The sequence below is a fragment of the Eublepharis macularius genome, chromosome 17, assembly GCF_028583425.1.
Source record: "Eublepharis macularius isolate TG4126 chromosome 17, MPM_Emac_v1.0, whole genome shotgun sequence".
NCBI classification, from domain to species: Eukaryota; Metazoa; Chordata; class Lepidosauria; order Squamata; family Eublepharidae; genus Eublepharis; species Eublepharis macularius.
In genome coordinates this window covers 38,933,192-38,952,501 of record NC_072806.1, presented here as the reverse complement: position 1 = coordinate 38,952,501, position 19,310 = coordinate 38,933,192, and the positions used below count along the sequence as shown (strand labels likewise).

The 19,310-nt window shown below is 45.3% G+C and overlaps 1 protein-coding gene across 1 annotated transcript in view; it reads left to right on the top strand.

Annotated features, from left to right (window-relative positions):
- NOS2 (nitric oxide synthase 2) overlaps positions 1-16,439 on the top strand; it is a 46,139-nt gene extending 29,700 nt beyond the window's left edge. The window contains exons 20-25 of the mRNA XM_055001116.1: positions 1,184-1,394; positions 1,696-1,783; positions 9,391-9,512; positions 10,560-10,708; positions 12,556-12,750; positions 16,311-16,439. Of these exons, the coding sequence (XP_054857091.1) occupies positions 1,184-1,394; positions 1,696-1,783; positions 9,391-9,512; positions 10,560-10,708; positions 12,556-12,750; positions 16,311-16,439 (894 nt within the window). The remainder of the gene's footprint in view (positions 1-1,183; positions 1,395-1,695; positions 1,784-9,390; positions 9,513-10,559; positions 10,709-12,555; positions 12,751-16,310) is intronic.
- Positions 16,440-19,310: the final 2,871 nt, after the last annotated feature.

Below are 19,310 nucleotides of genomic sequence, written 5' to 3'. Positions count from 1 at the left end.
ACTTCATCCACATCCCTGGTAGAATCGCGCAATACAGGGCAAGTTTAGATCCGATGTCGCCGATGACGACATCACGTTCATTCCCCCCCCCCCCTTTTTTTCATCAGATTTCCACTATAGTGGGTTTTTTTGCTAAATTGCTATGGTGAGGCCACACCCCTACGATGCCTGTGATTAATGTTATTCTATGCCTTCTTCTTTGAAATCCATTGGACCATTATTCTGGCGGGCTAATTTGAACTGATATTTAAGGTGGGGGTGAGCCAAACTCTCCAAATGGGCAGACTAATTATTTGACGCTTGAATGTAATGTTAGAATGACGGATTTCCACTATAACGGTAATTTCAAGTTTAAAAAAAATAATTTTAACAGCCACTGATATTTCCGACTGTTTGGTATCCTAAAAATGACACGGAAGTGGAAATGACGCCACCCCTTGATGTCTCCGCGGGGATTTTGGAGCACCCCGATTAAGATTTATGGCCGGGATTGTGCAACAATGCTGGGAAAGTTCCCTTTTTAAAAAAGAGAGAGAGAGAAAGGGCGGGTGGGCAGGCATGCTGCGGAGAGAGTGGAAAAGCTTGATAACTGCACGGCAAAGAGGGATGGTGTTCCGGAAAGGCTGCAAACAAGGAAGTGGGGTGGTTTGAAGGGGACGGTCTATTTGTGAAACGCTTCTATTTGTCCACATCCACGGTGAGAACCGCGCAAGAGAAGCGTTTGAACGCTTGACAAATTTGTCTGAGGTGCAACGTGAAAGAATGGCGGGATTGAGGTAAGAGTATGTGAACAGCCCTCTGAGAAGCGAATAATGGGCAGGGGGAAAGCGGAAAACTTGAGACATGTGGATTCGGCCAGTGTATAAGAACAGAGAAAACAAGCCAATAAAATCCACAGGAATAGCAACATTAAAACAAGAAAAAGGTAGCAATTAATTTAGAAAATGTTGAAACAAAACTCCCAGATCCTCCCCCCCACAGATGGTGAGGGTAGGTGGGTCGGCAGGCTCTAAAAGCCCAGGAAAATAAAAACATTTTAACCTCATGCCTTATAAAAACTGCAAGTGGCAGGCACCATTTTAGAAGAGGCGCTCCATGTTCTCTCTCACCCAAGAGGGGGCTTCTGGAATGGCCTCTTCTGTGAATCTTAAAGTGTTGCTCATGACCGTATTTTGCATTGCAGAGCTTGGAGAAATACAACAAGTGGAAGTTTCACAACAGCCCCACCATCTTGGAAGTCTTGGAGGAGTTCCCATCCATTGAGATCTCGGCATCTTTCTTGCTCTCTCAGCTGCCTTTGCTAAAACCCAGATACTACTCAATCAGCTCCTCACAGGACTGGAAACCCAGAGAGCTTCACCTGACTGTCGCTGTGGTCACCTACAGGACCAGAGGTAATGGGTGCTTCGTAATGGGAGATGCTGTTTGGGGGCAACTCCTTTGCATGCAAGCTGTGTTTCCTGACTGGGGCATCCAAACATATGTCTCAAGGGACACCACAAGAAGAACAGAAAAGACCTGCTCAGCTTTTTTTGTGACAATGTCAGGAGATACAGCTGATATTTCACAGACACGTAAAATAGATTTTGAGAGCAATCCAAAGCACATCTACTCAGAATCCTATTGAGGACTATTTAGTGGGGCTTACTCCCAGGAAACAATTGCATTCTTTGTCTTCTCCTCTCCTTTTCTCAGATGGAAAAGGTCCTGTGCACCATGGGGTATGTAGCACATGGCTGAACACAGTCGACTTGAAAGAAACAATCCCCTGTTTTGTGCGCAGGTAAGGAGCTCACTGAGAACTGACCAGAAATTATATCCAGGCCCCCGCAAACATATCATACTAGTGGAATGTGTTCTGCTTTGAATATATGTCTTTGAATTATTTATCTGTTTATTTATTTATTATTATTTTATTTATTATTATTTTCTTTATTTTATTTTACTTATATCCCACCCTCCCCACGAATGGGCTCAGGGCAGCTCACATCACATTTACTTATTTAGTGGATTTGTATGCTGCTTCTGTAGAATCCCGCTCAAGTCAGCTTACAAGTAAAAACAATACCATAAAAACATCATAAATTACCAATATAAAAACAAAACAAGCCATTCAAGACAACCCAAGGGCATAAAATCAGAATAAAATAACCCCTGAGCACCCTAAACATGCCCATAAATTAGACTTCAGCCCAGAAGCAGACCATGAAGGTAAAAAGATCCAACCCCCTAGATCAAAATATTTTGGCTCCAGGTAAGCCTCAGTGGAGAGGGCATTCCAGAGGCAAACACCCCACTTAGTAGAGGAGGAGATGGGCAGGGCCCAGTGTGTACATGCAGGGAGTACTGGACCCTTCCCAGCTACCCCACTATCACCCCCCCCAGTCAGTTTTCCAGCCTCTTTTCAAGTTCCAGTACTGGAAGGAAAAGCACCTTAAATCTATCAGCTTAACTGTAGCAGAAGCTTCCTTGGGCTGAAACCCACATTGTGGGTAGAAGGTTTTTCGCACAAGGGTATAAACAAAGAAGTCAGTGGTGGCAGTGGGTGTTGGAAGTGGCCTTTCTCACTGAGACTCAAGGCGGATTACATAGTGTGAGATTGGTGAGGAGGCCTGGAATTTCTCTTCTTAGGTGTGTAACATTTGCAGTAGGGGTGTGCAGTGCCAAGGTGATTCAGAATCAAACAATTCAGAATCAAGTGTCTCCCAAAGTGGCAAGCCGCTTTGGAAATCGCAATTTGGGTCACTTCGGGTGTGATTAGGAAAGATTCTGCCGTTATTTTCAATGGGGAACATGCTCCTGGCTTTCCGGGAGACTGAGGGTGCTATTTTCTTTTCTAATCACACCAAACTTGGTGAGGACCTTCTCCTAACTCTCCTGTAACAACCCCCCAAGTTTCAGAACGATTAGACTTTGGGGGAGGGGCAAAGAAAGTACCCTCATCTTCCTCCACTCTCCATTATTCCCTATAGGGAAAAACAAGGAGGCTTTCTAGGAGGCGTGGGGTGGCATTTTGCAGGCAAAATGCACCCAATTTTCAGGGCACCTGCTCCTACCTCTCCTCCCACACTCTCTTCAAGTTTCAGGGAGATTACTCTTTGGGGGGGCCTTTTTATGCTCCCCCCAAGGTGATTTCCATCCCACACCATATTTCTACTGTAGGGAAAACTCTCACACAGCAGAAACCCATGGGTTGTGGCTGCCAATGGCCGCAGCCACAGTCCCACTCACAATCCACCCCCCAGCAGGCCCACAGACCCAAAGACATGCCCCCCCCAAATCCTCCATCACCCCCAGAGCTGGCTGGCCAGCCACTCTCCCTTCTTCCCTATGACGAGAACTTGACAGCCTTTGCTTCCTAGGGGCAATAATGCACAGGGTGGGTGCCTCACAGCACAGGCCTGCACCCCTGATGCAAGCTCCTCTCTGGGAAAGCAAAGCAGAAGCTATGACACGCACCCCCAAATCCTCCATCACCCCCAGAGCTGGCTGGACAGCCACTCTCCGTTCTTCCCTATCTTAGCACCAGAGAATCACACACACAAGACACAGCAAAAATAATTTTTTAAAAATTTGTTTCTCAGTAATGACATTAACCATCACAAGTCACATCATCACTATAAAATCACATCTTACAGTATTACAACAGCCCCCACCATCACATCAGAGAATCACACACACACACACACACACACAAATGTTTAAAAATTTTATTTCTTAATAACAGCATTAACCATTATCTTAAAAGGTAAGATCCATGGGTCCCCCCTCCCCTTTGCTGTCTATTTCTCTGGACTGTCTGCTGGAAGCTGAAGGGTTAAAGCCAGAAGGAAAGCTAGAAGGAGTTCAGACAGAGTTCAGTCCCTGCCGTTGCCAGGGGAATTGATTGAAAGGCGCCAGATTGTCTGGCTTGACGAATGGCTGCCGAACGCAATGAACAAGGCTTGTGACAACCACCTGTTCGTTTGGAATGGGGACTCACGAACGGCTTGTTCAGGAACAGACGAAAGGGCTGTTCGTGGGTTTTAAGAACATAAGAACATAAGCAAAGCCATGTTGGATCAGGCCAGTGACCCATCCAGTCCAACATTCTGTCACACACAGTGGCTAGAAATCCAGTGCCATCTAAAGGACTGTCAGTGAGGCCAGGACACCAGATGCCCTCCCACTGCCTTCCTTCCAGCACCAAGACAACAGAGCACCACCTCCCCACAAAGAGAATACCATCTATCTCCTGTGGCTAATAGCCACTGATGGACCTCTGCTCCATATATTTGTCCAGTCCCCTCTTGAAGCTGGCAATGCTTGTAGCTGCCACCACCTCCTGTGGCAACGAATTCCATGTGTTTATCACCCTTTGTGTAAAGTAGTATTTTCTTCTATCTGTTCTAACCCGACTGCTCAATAATTTCATAGAGTGCCCATGAGTTCTTGTATTGTGAGAAAGGGAGAAAAACACATCTTTCTCTACCTTCTCTAACCCGTGCATTATCTTGTAAACCTCTATCATGTCTCCCCTCAGTCGTCTTTTCTCCAGGCTAAAGAGCCCCAAGCGCCTCAATCTTTCCTCATAGGGAAAGTGTTCCAACCCTTTAATCATTTTAGTTGCCCTTCTCTGTACTTTTTCCAGTGCTATGATATCTTTTTTAAGGTGTGGCGACCAGAACTGTACACAGTACTCCAAATGAGGCCTCACCATCGATTTATACAGAGGCATTATGATACCGGCTGATTTGTTTTCAATCCCTTTCCTAATAACCCCTAGCATAGCATTAGCTTTTTTTATGGCAGTCACACACTGTGCTGACGTTTTTAGTGAGTTATCTATCATGACTCCAAGATCTCTCTCTTGGTCAGTCTCCGCCAGTTCAGACCCCATCAACTTGTATTTATATTTTGGATTTTTGGTTCCAATGTGCATTACTTTGCACTTGGCTACATTGAACCTCATTTGCCACATGGATGCCCACTCTTCTAGCCTCGACAGATCCCTTTGGAGTGCCTCACAATCCTCTCTGGCTTTCACCACCCTGAACAATTTCGTGTCATCTGCAAATTTAGCCACTTCACTGCTTAATCCCAATTCCAAATCATTAATAAACAAGTTAAAAAGCATTGGACCCAATACCGACCCCTGTGGCACCCCACTGCTCACCACCCTCCACTGTGAGAAGTGCCCGTTTATACTCACTCTCTGTTTCCTATTAATTAGCCAGTTTTTGATCCACAAGAGGACTTGGCCCTTTATCCCATAGCTACTGAGCTTACTTAGGAGCCTTTGATGAGGAACTTTGTCAAAAGCTTTCTGGAAGTCAAGATAAACAATATCTATCGGGTATCCCTTGTCCACTTGTTTGTTCACTCCCTCAAAGAACTCTAACAGATTGGTGAGACAAGATCTTCCCTTACAGAACCCATGCTGAGTTTTCCTCATCAGCTTTTGGTCATCAATGTGCCCACTAATTTTATTTTTGATAATAGTTTCCACCAACTTACCCGGTATTGACGTCAGGCTGACTGGCCTGTAATTTCCCGGATCTCCCCTGGAACCTTTTTTAAAGATGGGGACAACATTAGCTACCTTCCAGTCCTCAGGAACAGATGCAGAGTTTAATGACAGATTACATATTTTTGTGAGGAAATCTACAAGTTCACACTTGAGTTCTTTCAGAACTCTTGGATGTATGCCATCTGGGCCCGGTGATTTATCAGTTTTTAAATTATCTAGCAGTCGCATAACCTCCTCTCTCGTCACCTCAATGTGACTCAGGTCTTTCAAAACCCCTCCCAAAGTCAGTGCTTCCGGAGTGGGCATGCACTTCTTATCTTCCACAGTGAAGACAGAAGCAAAGAACGCATTCAGCTTCTCGGCCATTTCCCTATCACCCTTTAGTAATCCTTTTACGCCTTGGTCATACAAGGGCCCCACTGCCTCCCTAGCTGGTTTCCTACTTCTAATATATTTAAAGAATTGTTTATTGTTTTTCTTTATGTTCTTTGCAATATGCTCCTCATATTCCCTTTTTGCCTGTCTGATCACAGACTTGCACTTTTTTGCCACAGCTTATGCTCCTTTTTATCAACCTCACTCCGACTAGTTTTCCACTGCCTAAAAGAATCCTTTTTACCTTTTACAGCTTCTATTACATTGCTTGTTAACCATGCTGGCCTTTTCCTAAACCTATTTGTGCCTTTCCTAACCAGCGGTATATATTTAATTTGAGCTTCCAGGATTGTAGTTTTAAATAGTCTCCAAGATTCCCCAAGTGTTTTGACCTTTTTTTACTTTCCCTTTCAGTTTCTTCTTCACGTACCCCCTCATCTCAGAAAAGTTACCCCTTTTGAAGTTAAACATGGCTGTGTTGGTCTTATTTGGCAATTTCCTATTTATACATATGTTGTACTCAATAACATTATGGTCACTGTTCCCAAGTGGTGCAATCACATTTACATCTCTCACCAGGTCTTCAGCATTACTGAGGACCAAATCCAGGATCACCTTTCCCCTAGTAGGTTCTGTAACCATCTGTTCCATAGCACAGTCATTGAGACAGTCTAGAAACTCACTTTCTCTCCCCCGATTCGAACACCCATTGGCCCAGTCAATGTGTGGGTAGTTAAAATCACCCATTACAACACAGTTTTTTTGTTTAGCAGCCATCTTTAATCCTGTCATCATTTTTTCGTTCGTATTGCTGTTCGTGCCCATGTCTAGTATGGACTGCACCTAACCACTCGTGAATAGGAAGAGCAAGATTAATAGGGTAGTGAGCTAGCCACTCCCAGTCTCAACTGAGCCCAATTTGACAGTGCCACTGTCACTATCGGGTCCAAACCTTATTAAACAAAGAGAGGATCCCATTTGTAGCAGTTGTTTACAAGTAAATCCAGTAGTAGTGGCAGCAGAGGACAGAGAGGGATGTCTGTTATTTTCCAAGACATACAGTCAAAAACTGCTATGTCAAATTCTGATGTAAAAAAAATGGATTTAAAAAAAATTATATGCTCATCTAATGTGTTTTTCCAAATGCCAAAAAAAAAGAAGAAAAAAGATTCTATTTGGCCCTGGTGGGGAAACTTACATGTACTATATGTACCATTTTTGCCAGGGATCCTGATGGTGTTTTGCCACCTTCTGGGCATAGAGCAGGGGTCACTGCGTGTGTGTGTGTGGGGGGGAGGTATTTGTTAATTTCCTGCATTGTGCAGGGGATTTTGCTGGCGGTCCCTTCCAATCCTATGATTCTATAATTCTAATAGGCTTCAATAATTTTCCCCAGCAGAGCTCATGGCACTTCCTTGGGACTATTTCAGGATAAAGGCTTCTGTCACCTCTCCCTGCACGCTGTGGCCCTAATCCAAACCAGGCCCCAATGCACCTGATAATTAAGTTGACATCATTACTTGACATCATTAATCTTTCTCTGAGTTCTGGGATTTTCCCAGACTCACTGAAGGAGGCAGTGGTGTGGCCCTTATTAAAGAAACCATCACTGGATCCTGTTGATCCAGCCAATTACTGCCCAGTTTCGAATCTTCTGTTCCTGGGTAAGGTAATTGAGAGGGCGGTAGCGGAACAGCTGCAGGTATACCTGGATGATGCCTCTATCCTGGACCCATTCAAGTTCGGCTTCAGGCCTGGCCATGGTACAGAGACAGCTCTGGTCACCCTCACAGATGATCTGCGGCGACACCTGGACCGGGGCGGGTCGGCACTGCTGATACTTTTAGACCTTACAGCAGCATTCGACACGGTCGATCATAATCTTCTGACCCACCGCCTTGCTGATGTGTGGATTCGGGGGACGGCCCTGCAATGGCTGAACTCTTTCCTTCGCAATCGGAGACAGAGGGTGGCACTCGGGGAACAGATGTCCACTCGCCATACTTTGGTATGCGGCATCCCTCAGGGGGCGATTCTTTCCCCGATGCTCTTTAACATCTATATGCGCCCCCTCACCCTGTTAGCTCACAGCTTTGGGCTGGGTTGTCACCAGTATGCAGATGACACTCAGCTCTATCTGCTGATGGATGGCCAGTCTGATCTTGCTCTGGATTCCTTGGCTAAGGGTCTTGAGGCTGTGACAGTATGGTTACATCAGAGTTGCCTGAAATTGAATCCCCTGAAGACAGAGGTTCTGTGTCTGGGTCGTGGGGCGATTGAGCTGCAGACCTGGCTCCTAATCTTCGATGGGGTACAACTGAAACCTTCGCCGACGGTGAGGAGCCTGGGTGTGACCTTGGATGCCACACTTTCAATGGAGGCCCAGGTCACGACCGTTGCCAGGTCTTCCTTTTTTCATCTTCAACAGGCCAGGCAACTGGCGCCCTGTCTTTCACCCTGGGACCTGGCCACAGTAATCCATGCAATGGTCACCTCCAGGCTAGACTACTGCAACTCACTCTACGCTGGGCTGCTCTTTGGCCTGACCTGGAAGTTAGAGCTGGTCCAGAATGCAGCAGCACATGTCCTTACTGGAACGCCAATCCGAGCACACATTCATCCTGTTCTGTGCCAGCTGCACTGGCTCCCGGTGGAGTTCGGATCCGGTTCCAGGTGTTAACCTTCGTGTTTAAAGCCCTTCATGGACTGGGACCAGCATACCTGTGGGACCTCCTTTTCCATTACGTCCCCTGCAGGGCATTGAGTTCTGCAGACAAGCAACTCCTGGTGGTCCCCGGCCCGAAGGACATCCGTCTGGCCTCAACCAGGGCCAGGGCTTTTTCTGCCCTGGCCCCGGCCTGGTGGAACGCTCTCCTGCTGGAGATCCGGGCCCTGCGGGACCTTTTACAGTTCTGCAGGGCCTGTAAAACGGAAATGTTCCGCCGGGCCTTCGGCTGAGTGCCAGCGGGTGTCCTCCTCCTTCCATCTAAGACCACCACTTTTTCTGGGGCTGCCCTCGGCCATCTGCTATGCCCATATACGGACTCCCAAATGTGCCTGGACTATTTTAATGACTTTTTAAAGATTATTATTGATTTTATGGTTTTGTGATCAATTCACTGTGTTTTATGAACGTTGTTAGCCACCCTGAGCCCATTTGTTGGGAGGGCAGGGTACAAACAAACAAACAAACAAACAAACAAACAAACAAACAAACAAACAAACAAACAAACAAACAAACAAACAAACAAACAATCAAACAAACTTCAACAGAGACCCCTAATTGCATCTCTATGATTGTCCGGCGGACGTGGGATGTTTCGCGCAGGTAGGCCCTAAACCCTTAAAAATTCTTAGCAGGTGAGTCTTAAAGGGGGACTGATGACTGCTGTGGCCCACAAATGCTGTATTGGTTTGTAGTCAGAATGGTGGACCCTCATTCTAGCCAGAAAGGAGACTTCTGTGTCTGTATTTATTAACCCATTCTCTGTTTTTCATATTATTAGTGCTAATGGATTCCAGCTTCCAAAAGACCCGAACAAACCATGCATTCTGATAGGCCCTGGCACAGGAATCGCCCCGTTTCGAAGCTTCTGGCAACAACGTCTCCATGACTTGGAACACAAAGGTTAGGGATGCAAAATCTTGTACTTAAGGGAGCGTAATGAACTCACAGTCAGTCCACAGGTGTGAGTACAGCTGGGAGTGGGAGGCTGAGATGAAGCAATGGAGGGGTTAAGCCTCTTAAAAGAAAGACTGCAGATGACCTGCCTTATCCAGAAGGCCAAGCCAGAGTTCCATTGGCAGTTCCATTGTTCAGAACACCTTGAAATATTTTAAAACTTAATTTCTCAGTTCAGAGGAGCTTAATTGATATTGGGCCCATGGTACAAAGGGTGGGCTGGTTATACTATGCATATGTTTACCCCAACAGGGCAAGTTAGTTATTTAGATTAGGAAAATGGGATTGTGGGGAGGCATAACCTCAATCCTGATCCAAAGAAGGGTGCCCAGTGTCTGACGACAGAGTTTTTAAAAATGTGGTGAATACGCAAATTCCAGGGCACGCTTGATTTAGCTGTGAGTCAGACCTCTGGCCTTTAGACAGCCCACTGGGAACGGAACCCAGAACCTGCTGCATGCAAAGCGGGGGCACTGAATCACACGCCTTCTGAATGATGTGGGATCACAGAATATACAGGACCAGGATGGCTTCTGCTGTATGTTCTTGCCAATTTCATTTGAGGCAGAGCCTCCCCCTCTTTTTGGAGGCGACTAGTTGCGTGGTGTTTTCTGTTGTGGCTCCCCAACTTTGGAACACTCCCTGCCCCAGATGTTTGTATTAGGCTGGATATGTTGACTTTCTAGATGCTTTCTATTTACCTTTCTCAGCTTTTGGGTTCTATTTTTTGTTCCCAACCTCTGATGCTGAATAATAATGATGTTATCTGTTGCTGCTTATTTATTTTTTAATTATGATTAGTTCTGTTTATGATTTTTTAGTTTTAGTGTTTTAGCTACTTAATGGTTTTATTTTTCTGCTGTTTCCCCCCGCCCCTACTATTTTAATGGTTTTATGTTTTCTGATTGTTGATTATAAGCGCTCTGATTCATAGGTGGGACAGAAATGTTTAAAAGAGTTAATCCTAATGAGAATTTTGGTTGCTGGTTTTAGGAATCAAAGGGAAAGGCATGACGCTCTTGTTTGGCTGCCGGCACTCCAACCTCGATCACCTTTACAAAGAGGAAATGAAGGAAATGAAAGAGAAAGGGGTCCTCCAGGAGGTCTACACAGCTTATTCCAGACAGGATGGCGAACCCAAGGTAATCAATCCCTCTTGCATTTTGCTTTTGAGGAAAGGTGTCAGCAACAGAGTAGCTCTTCCTAAGAAGAGCCCTGGTGGTCCACCTTCTCCAGCATCCTGCTAGCAGAACAGGGCCAAGAGGCCAAGGCCTTGCCTGTATGTTTCCTCCTAGCACTGTGTATCAGACCCATTACTCCCAGAGGTGATTTTATGTGATGAGGCATCCACTAGTCCATGGTGCTGAGAGTACATGCTCAGTTCATGCAAGGAACCTGCCACACCTTTTCCTGTGCAAATTGAGAGTGTGTCCTATGCTCCTTGGTGAACGCATGCTGCAAAGCAAGGTCTGGAAAAGGACAAAGATGCCTTGAAGAGAAGTTGGTCCACCATTTTTGGATCTTTCCATTGAAGGACTCTTGTCTGGAGATGCCCAAACATTGGTTGGTTTGTCTCACTTACTGGTTGCCAGTTGCCAACAGGGAGCCAATTTTTCAATGGACTGTTGTTGACTCCATTCATGGCTATTGGGCTGGCTGCTTCCATGTATTCTTTCCTAACAGTACAGTACAGAGCATGTGTCGTGACGCAGTCCAATGCAGTTCTACCTCCCCCCCGCACCCTCCCATCCTTGCTGTGCCAACTGCCCCACTCAGCAGGCAATGGCTTAAATAACAGCTCAATATGTCATGGATCATATGAATCACTCATAAATAAATGCTGTCTTTTAAAAAATCCACCACTCAGTGTTCATTACGTCATCCGTAGTGACAGTAGTGGCCGCCAGTCTGTTTAGATCAGGAGTATTTTCATGCACTTGCTGTTTGGGGGAAAAAATCTGATGCACACCTGCTCAGCCAGTAGATCAGGGCTGAACTAAGCAGACCAGGTGATTGGCGCATGTTTAACAAGATGCAAAATCAATTGCAAAATCTGCAGTTGTTGCTTCTCAAGAATTAAGCTTCTGAGAACCCCCGGCTGGAAAACCAACACCCTGCAGAAACGGTCCCGTAGCAACCAAGACATGAACTGTTTCTGGTGGATTACTAAGGACATGTCTACCCTACACATTTAAACTTGTTTGAAACTTAACTGTCATAGCACTAAACCATGGGCTGCCCAAATGAAGGGGCCAGCTGGTGAGGCCCTCGCTCTCGAGAAACCATCGTGGCTTCCTTGAAAGAATTTGGTGGGTTCTGCTGTCTATTTCCCCATATGGCCTTTGAGCTGTTGAGCCTGTTGTGGAATACACACACGCCATTTTGGACTCTCTCCTAAGCTTAGGGGGAATTCATTCTTCCTACGATTTGGGGCTTTATTTCGTATATTTTAAATTGTAATATTTTAAATTGTGATTTTTAAGCTGCTTTGACCGACAAGGAACAGTGAGATAGAAGTATTTTAATCCCTTAATTACTGAAAATGTTTGCAGCCTCAGCCCAGAGCAAATGAGTATGTTTAAGGGGACCCTCCTCGTTACCTCCCCAGCCGTCCCAGGAGCAATTTTTCAAATGAAAAGCTAGATCTTGGATGGCCCTTTATATATATATAACCCAAGTTGGGGGGAAAGGTGAAGAGGAAAGTCATAACTGAGTGCAGGAGTGAATTTGTCATTTGAGGAGTAAAAGAGGCGGCCAAGGAATTTGTCCATAAGCAGCAAAAACCCCTCACACATTGACCCCTTTTTCTTTGTAAATATGTCTGTATGGACCCCTCCTTTTGCAAGGGTGCTAAATTGTTTGAAAAAATGGCAATGGGACAGGCCATTAGCATATAAAGAATTTGGGGCCTGGGACGGGAAGGGTGGAGATCCTCTGCTGCACTCCTTAAATAACGAAATCTGGACTGCTGATGTGCTTCTCTTTTTAGGTCTATGTCCAAGACCTTCTTCAGAGCAAACTCGAGGCAGACATACACAGACTGCTGCATGAAGAGGAGGGCCACCTGTACGTCTGCGGGGACGTATGCATGGCCAGGGACGTGACTCAAACTTTGAAGGAGATCTTTGCAAAGCGTCTGGGCTTGACAGACGAGCAAGCAGAAGACTGTGTCTTTCAGCTGAAGGTACATTGCTCAAATCGCTACTGCATCCAACCCAGAACGGAATTCACACTGGGATGTGGGGTCTAGTGTCCGTCATCACAGGTCTGTTTTAAGGCGGGACCACACAGTGCTTGATCCCCCCCTCCCCACCGCCCTTTGACGCCTTGCTCTGCTTCACCCGTACATTGGGCTGGACTCTGTACACTGCTGTGTCGAGCTTAGAGCAGGGATCCCCAACCTTTTTGAGGCAGGGTGGCAGGTGCCACTACAAAATGGCAGCCACAGGAGGTGGAGTCAAGCACACAAGCACCTGCAAAATGGGGAACATACGCACACAGAGGGCCCATGAGGGAGAAGGAAGGATAAAATACACGCAGAGAGAAGAGCAGGAGGGAAGGGGAACGGCTGCTCTGGGGCTCTCTGGACCCACCACCTCATGGCTGATCCACGGATCCTATTCATAGGGCTCTGGGTCTTCCTCAGTGAAAAACCCATTTATTTGTATGACGCCCCCAAGTCATTGGTTCTTCCATCACAATAGTCCTGCTGACTTTCCTGAAGCACATGGCAGGTGTCTGAAAACATGTCTGCGGGTGCCTTGGTGCCCATGGGCACTATGTCGGGGAACTCTGGGTCATGTGAGGTTCTGCCAAGTAACTCTCAAAAACTTCCCTGCATGAGTCCAGGAACTGCACAAGTTAAAGCATTTTATTTGACAAGCTGCTAGTGCATTCACTACTACATCCTTTGCTAGGCACGTGGAGTATATAGGAGTCTAAGCCCAGCCCCAGCCCCAGCCCCCTTCTGAGAACAGTTAGCTAGTAAGAGGAACAGCAGAACACAGCAGAGATGAGATGTGAGAAAATCCAAGGCCTTCCCAGGCGAAAGAGAAACCGCAGGCTGAGGAAGAGATCAGAGCAGGCAGTCACATTCCAGGCAGCGAACAGCTTCTAGCATCAGAGTCACACAGAATCAAAGCAGGCCTTGCAGAGTATGACAGGAGACATCCTGACAGGTAAAAGCGTTGAATTAGGACCTGGTCCAAATCTCCACTCTGCCAGTGACGCTTGCTGAATGACTTTGGGCTGTTCTGAGGATAAAATGGAGCAGAAGAGAGTGATGTAGGCCGCTTTGGATCCCCTCTGGGGGAAAAGGCAGGGTATAAATGAAGTAAATTAATAAACAACAATAGGGCTGCACTCATATTTCTTGGAGAAGCCAAGCAGTGAAGCCCCACACCCTTACTGGGAACATGGACATTGCCAAATCAAAGGACATGGGTGGAGAAAGCATACAGATGCTCCCCGAACAACAGCCTTAGCTGAAAGGACACCTAGTACAATCAAATGCTGAGCAACGGATCAAACTGCAACCATGCCTTTGAGCATCACAGACATAGGCTATCAACAGTTCACACATGTGCCTCAGCAACTGCAATGTGTGAAAGGGCGAGCTGTGTATCGCATGCTGCCTTAGTGTTCATGCACATGCATTGAAATTCATGCATCCTAGAAACAAGACACAGCCCACCTACTCAGAGATTTAACTTCCAGAGATCCCCAAATAGAACCTGAACCTTGAAAACAACTTCAGCGTCCATCCAGACATGATTATTTACAATTACCCATGCATGTCATGTTCTTTTGCTTATGTAGGCACAGCTTCATACTCTGCCTCTTCTTTGCCCACATTTCATCTCTGTTCTCACATACGGGGTGCTTGTATTTCCCCACCTCCTGAAGAGGGTAGTGCCGAGTGTCACCTGTTGGTTAGGTTTACCTTGGTATCTCTGTTTCTCTGTGTGATTTTTTTTGTCCTGGTATCACAAATCAAAAACAAAAAGAGAGAGAGAGAGAGAAGGAAAACAATGGCCCTGTACAATGGTATTGTACTAATATGGGAACTATACTGCCATGTTTTTAATCACCATTTTTAATTATTTATTCTTTGATTAAATTTGTACTGGTTCCCTTATTGATTTGTTTGGAGAAAACTTTGTATGGTCTATTGTTTCAACCTCAAAGGGATTTTTTTTTGTCCACCACACTTGCATTGCACAAGGGGCACTGCTGTGCCATGTGCCAAAGGTGTTTTTATGTTTTGGTTTCTACGTAGGGTGGAAAAGTGGGTGGGTATTGTCAAAAATGTTTAGTACTGGATAACAGATACCTATGACCTTGCAAACATGCAAACTTGTGCATGATTGATTATTTAAACATCCACCCAAACAATAACAACAACAACAACATTCCAGTGATAGAAGTGCTAGGTGCAAGCCCACAAGGACTAACTAATCATCTAGGCAATATTAGCAGAGAAAGGAGAACAACTGGACAGTTGCAAACAGACCCCACTACTTGGGACCTGCCCCACACGAAGCTGACACTTCACTGACTCCTAGATTCCTGGATAAAATTCTAGTCAGTGAAGCACCAAAGAATTGCAGCCCAAACATCTGGTGGACTGTGAATAACAACAACAATAATAGTAAGTTCCACCTAATTGCAACCAACATGGCAACCCCTCATGGGGTTTTCAAGGCAACAAAAGTGATTTGCCATTGCTTTCCTCTGTAAAACAGTCCATATCTTCCTTGGTAGTCTCCTATCCAACTACTAACCATGGCCAACCCTGGTTAGCTTCTAAGCTCTTATGAGACTAGTCTGGGCTATTCAGGCTGCTTCACATATATAAGCTGATTTCTTCCCCCCAAAATCCATTAGGACTGTAGGATACTTACTCCTATCATAGAATCATAGGGTTGGGACCTCTAGGGTCATCTAGTCCAACCTCCTGCATGATGCAGGAAATTCACAACTCCCTCCCCTGCTCCACATACACACACCCAGTGCTCCTTGCTCCATGCCCAGAAGATGGCAAAACACCATCAGAATCCCTAGCTGTATTGGCCTGGGGAAAATTGCTTCCTGACCCCAAGGGACCACTGAATATTATTACTGACGTCACCTTCTGGCCATATAGTGATACCAACCACCCCACACCTCTTATTTTGAAGGAGTTAAGGTGCATGATTGAAACTGCAAAGAATAGTGACATGATGTCTGGATGATAAAAGCCACATTCGGACAGGGGTAAGGGACTACAAGGATGAATGCAAACGCGGCTAGAATGGCGTATCACTTGCATGCGTGAAGAAAGGCAGATGTGGGTCAAGGAAATGTTTGTTTATACATGATGTCTGGTTAACCCCTCAGCAACCCATACCAGCAACACTTTTTAAAATGTACGCACAAAAGGCATTTCGGACAATGGCCATTTCCACATGGCTTACCTTTGCTCGTAACAACCCGGAACATCGCGCAAAAAACGCGGAAGATTGTTTTCTCACGTGACATTTGCGCGACATCACACAACGTTGTGCAAATCTCACGCGAGAAAACGCAATCATCCGCGTTTTTTGCATGATGTTCTGGGTCGTTACGAGCAAAGGTAAGCCATGTGGAAGTGGCCAGTGACTGAGCAGGGGCAGACAGTGGAAAACAGGCCCTGTCTTTGATAAATTGGATGACTGAAGCATGAATGTTAAGGTTCTTTTTAAAAACCTTTCTTTGTTTTCACAGAGAAAGAAACGCTATCATGAAGACATTTTTGGGGCTGTGTTTCTGCACGAGAACCAAACTGACTCTGATGAACTGAAATCCAACCAAAACATTAGCAAAGCAAGATCTCAACCACAGCTAACCTTCTAGCCATACAATTTGAACATATATTCTTCTTTGACACCACAGAAGGCCAAATTCTGCTTTCCTTCCAACGCAAAATTAAGATTGCCTTCATGGAAGAAATGAGCAGGTTTTGGCCTTTTAAAGACAGCATACGTTATGTTATTTAATTCTATTTATTCTGTAAATTTCTGATTAATGTCTGTATATTTTAATAGAACTGTAATAGTAATTGACTTTTTAAAAATGTGTATTCCTGGATAAGAGCTTGTAAATTGATTCTTTTTCGAAAAATTGACATGCAAGCTAGAATCAGAACTGAAAGGCGTATTATGCAGAATGTGCTACGCTTGCTCTACATCTCTGTACTGATACTGAAGTTGTCCTGTATATATAGAATGTTGTATGTACACTGCAGAACCAAGGCCATTTAAGGCTCCAATCCAACCCTCGGTTAAGCGCGCTTGAATCCACTGGTGTCTAACTATGAATTGGATTACAACCCTTAAGACTTTCACCAAAGTCAAATAATGGGTCATATTGGCCTTGTATTGAATTCTCCCCCCCCCCCTCAATTTCTCATACAAAAATAAAGAAATAAATAATTTTAAAAAGACAGTGAAACCTTCAACTTGGGCAAAATCCCATCAGGTCAGAAGCAATTCCTAACTTTAATCTTCTCCTCCCATTAGGGTTGCCAAATGATTTCAGCAAAAATACTGGATACACTTAATAAGAATTTGTCGACCATCCCGGGACCACCAGAAGCAGAGAAAGAACCAGGCCACAAAGTGCTACTGCAGCTGTGTGCACTTCACACCACACCAGCACTGGCAGGCAGATCTCCTGCCTGCCAGATGGGCAGTTTAGTGATTCCCAATCGAAGGGTTACTGGATTAGGGTAGAATGTTGTAACCCCATTAGGGAGAAAATTGGGATATAAATGAAATAAATATGTACACCGTTAGGACACATAAACCACAATGCCCACCCCCCTCCATCCCACCCTCGTTGCCTCTGGAATCAGAGAAGCAGAGGCTTTGGGGGGGGCGGGGGGGAAGCTGCTGCCACCAATTGCCGAGGGTGGGAGGGAGGAAAGCAAGGGGAGGAATGGTGAAAACAAGATTAGTTCTTTATCGTGCTGGCTTCTAGCACTTGTTTGGTCTGTGTCCCCTGCTCTTTTTTGCAGAAAAAAAAAAGCTGTCTGCTTTTTCCCAGATGGGAGCCAGAAGCAGCAGCCAGCTCGGAGGCTGTGGGTGAGGCGGGGCAGGCAAAGCAGCTCTCTAAGTGAGAAGGAGAAAGGAAAAAACACATGAATGAGCAAAAGTTAACTGCCCACCTTGCAGCAGAGGGGACTCCTGTGTCGTCAACTCTGTTGCTTGAGGAGTAGGACTGTTAACTTCTCCCAGGTGAGGCACCAAGGAAATGCTAGCTTCAGCTACCGTTTGCCTCCCACCTGCCTCCCTCCCAGCCAAGCCTGATTTGATTTGGTCTGGTTTCTTTTTCGCCCCTTTATTTTCTTGCTTGTTTTCTATTTTAACCCTTGAGATCCCTCAACTCTGTATTTTTGGAGCTGCCTGTTTCTTGAAACTCTTAATAAGAAAATGCCAGACATTTGTATGTCCAGACTTTTCTCAATTAATTTCCTGGACAGAAAGAACAAATACCAAACTGCCCAGTTCAAAACCGGACATCTTGCAACCCTCCCCCCCCCCCTCATAGATTCCTGGGAGTTGTAGAGGATGCAGGAAAACCACAGAAAAACATGAGCACATCCTTTCTTGGCAAAAACTACAGTCCCCAGGGTTCTATGGAGGAGGGTGTGTGTGTTATTTATTTATTTATTTGACAGCCTGTCAGCCCACCTTTTGGCCATCAAGGCCCACAATCAGTAACACATACCCAGAAACACAAACATACAAAATGCCTGCAGTTCAAAGCAAAACAGAAACCACGCCAAGATGTCCCAAAGAAGCAGACTGCAATCCAGCAGGGAAATCCAAGCTGTTCAAAGAAAGAAGAAGTGTAATTTGTACAGAATTTTAAACCACAGGGCAAGAAACCAAAGCATCCGCTAAAAAATGGTAACCCCATCGCATGACTAGAAATGACGGACTATTCAACTACTTTTCAATCTGTGGTAGACACTCCCCAAGTCTTACCATTCTCATCCACCCCTTGCATGGTTGGACGACCCAGTTTCTATGAACATATTTGATTATACAAAAGCTAAATAAAATCAAAGCACAGCGAAAGCTGGACAAGAAACTCGAGTCTTGTCTATTTTGAAAAAAAAGCGGCACCTGTTCTTATTTCAGAGCTTCACCACCACCTGGGTGTTTGTGTTGCTGAGTCTATCAAAGTCCACTTAATCTGTACACAGCCTTGCACGCTGCCAATTCCGAGAGACGCACAGATTACGCTTCACATTTGTCATGAGGAAAGAAAAATGTGTCAAGAACATGGACAGAGATATCTTTGTCTCTCCATTTCAAAAAAATTAGATGTTGATAGGCAGTTGATGCAAGATGAACTATTTTGGACAATGAATATTTAGCCTGTGGAACTCACTGTCACAAGATATAGTGATGGCCACAAGTTTAAGGGATTTTAAAAAATGGATTAGACTAATTCATGGATGATTGGTTCATCAATGGCTATTACCTATGATGGCTCAACAGAACCTCTGTGTATCAGTTACTGGAGGGTCTACAAGAGATGGAAGCTTGTGGGCTTTCTGGGACACCTGGGCAGCCATTGTGGGAAACTTGATGCTGTATTAGATGGGGATTTGGGTCTGGCCATGCAGAACTTTATCTTATTTTACCTACCTGTTACATTTTATCTCACTCGCAACAGACAGCTGTTGTCTCTTTGTCTCATTGATGGTGGCTGGGA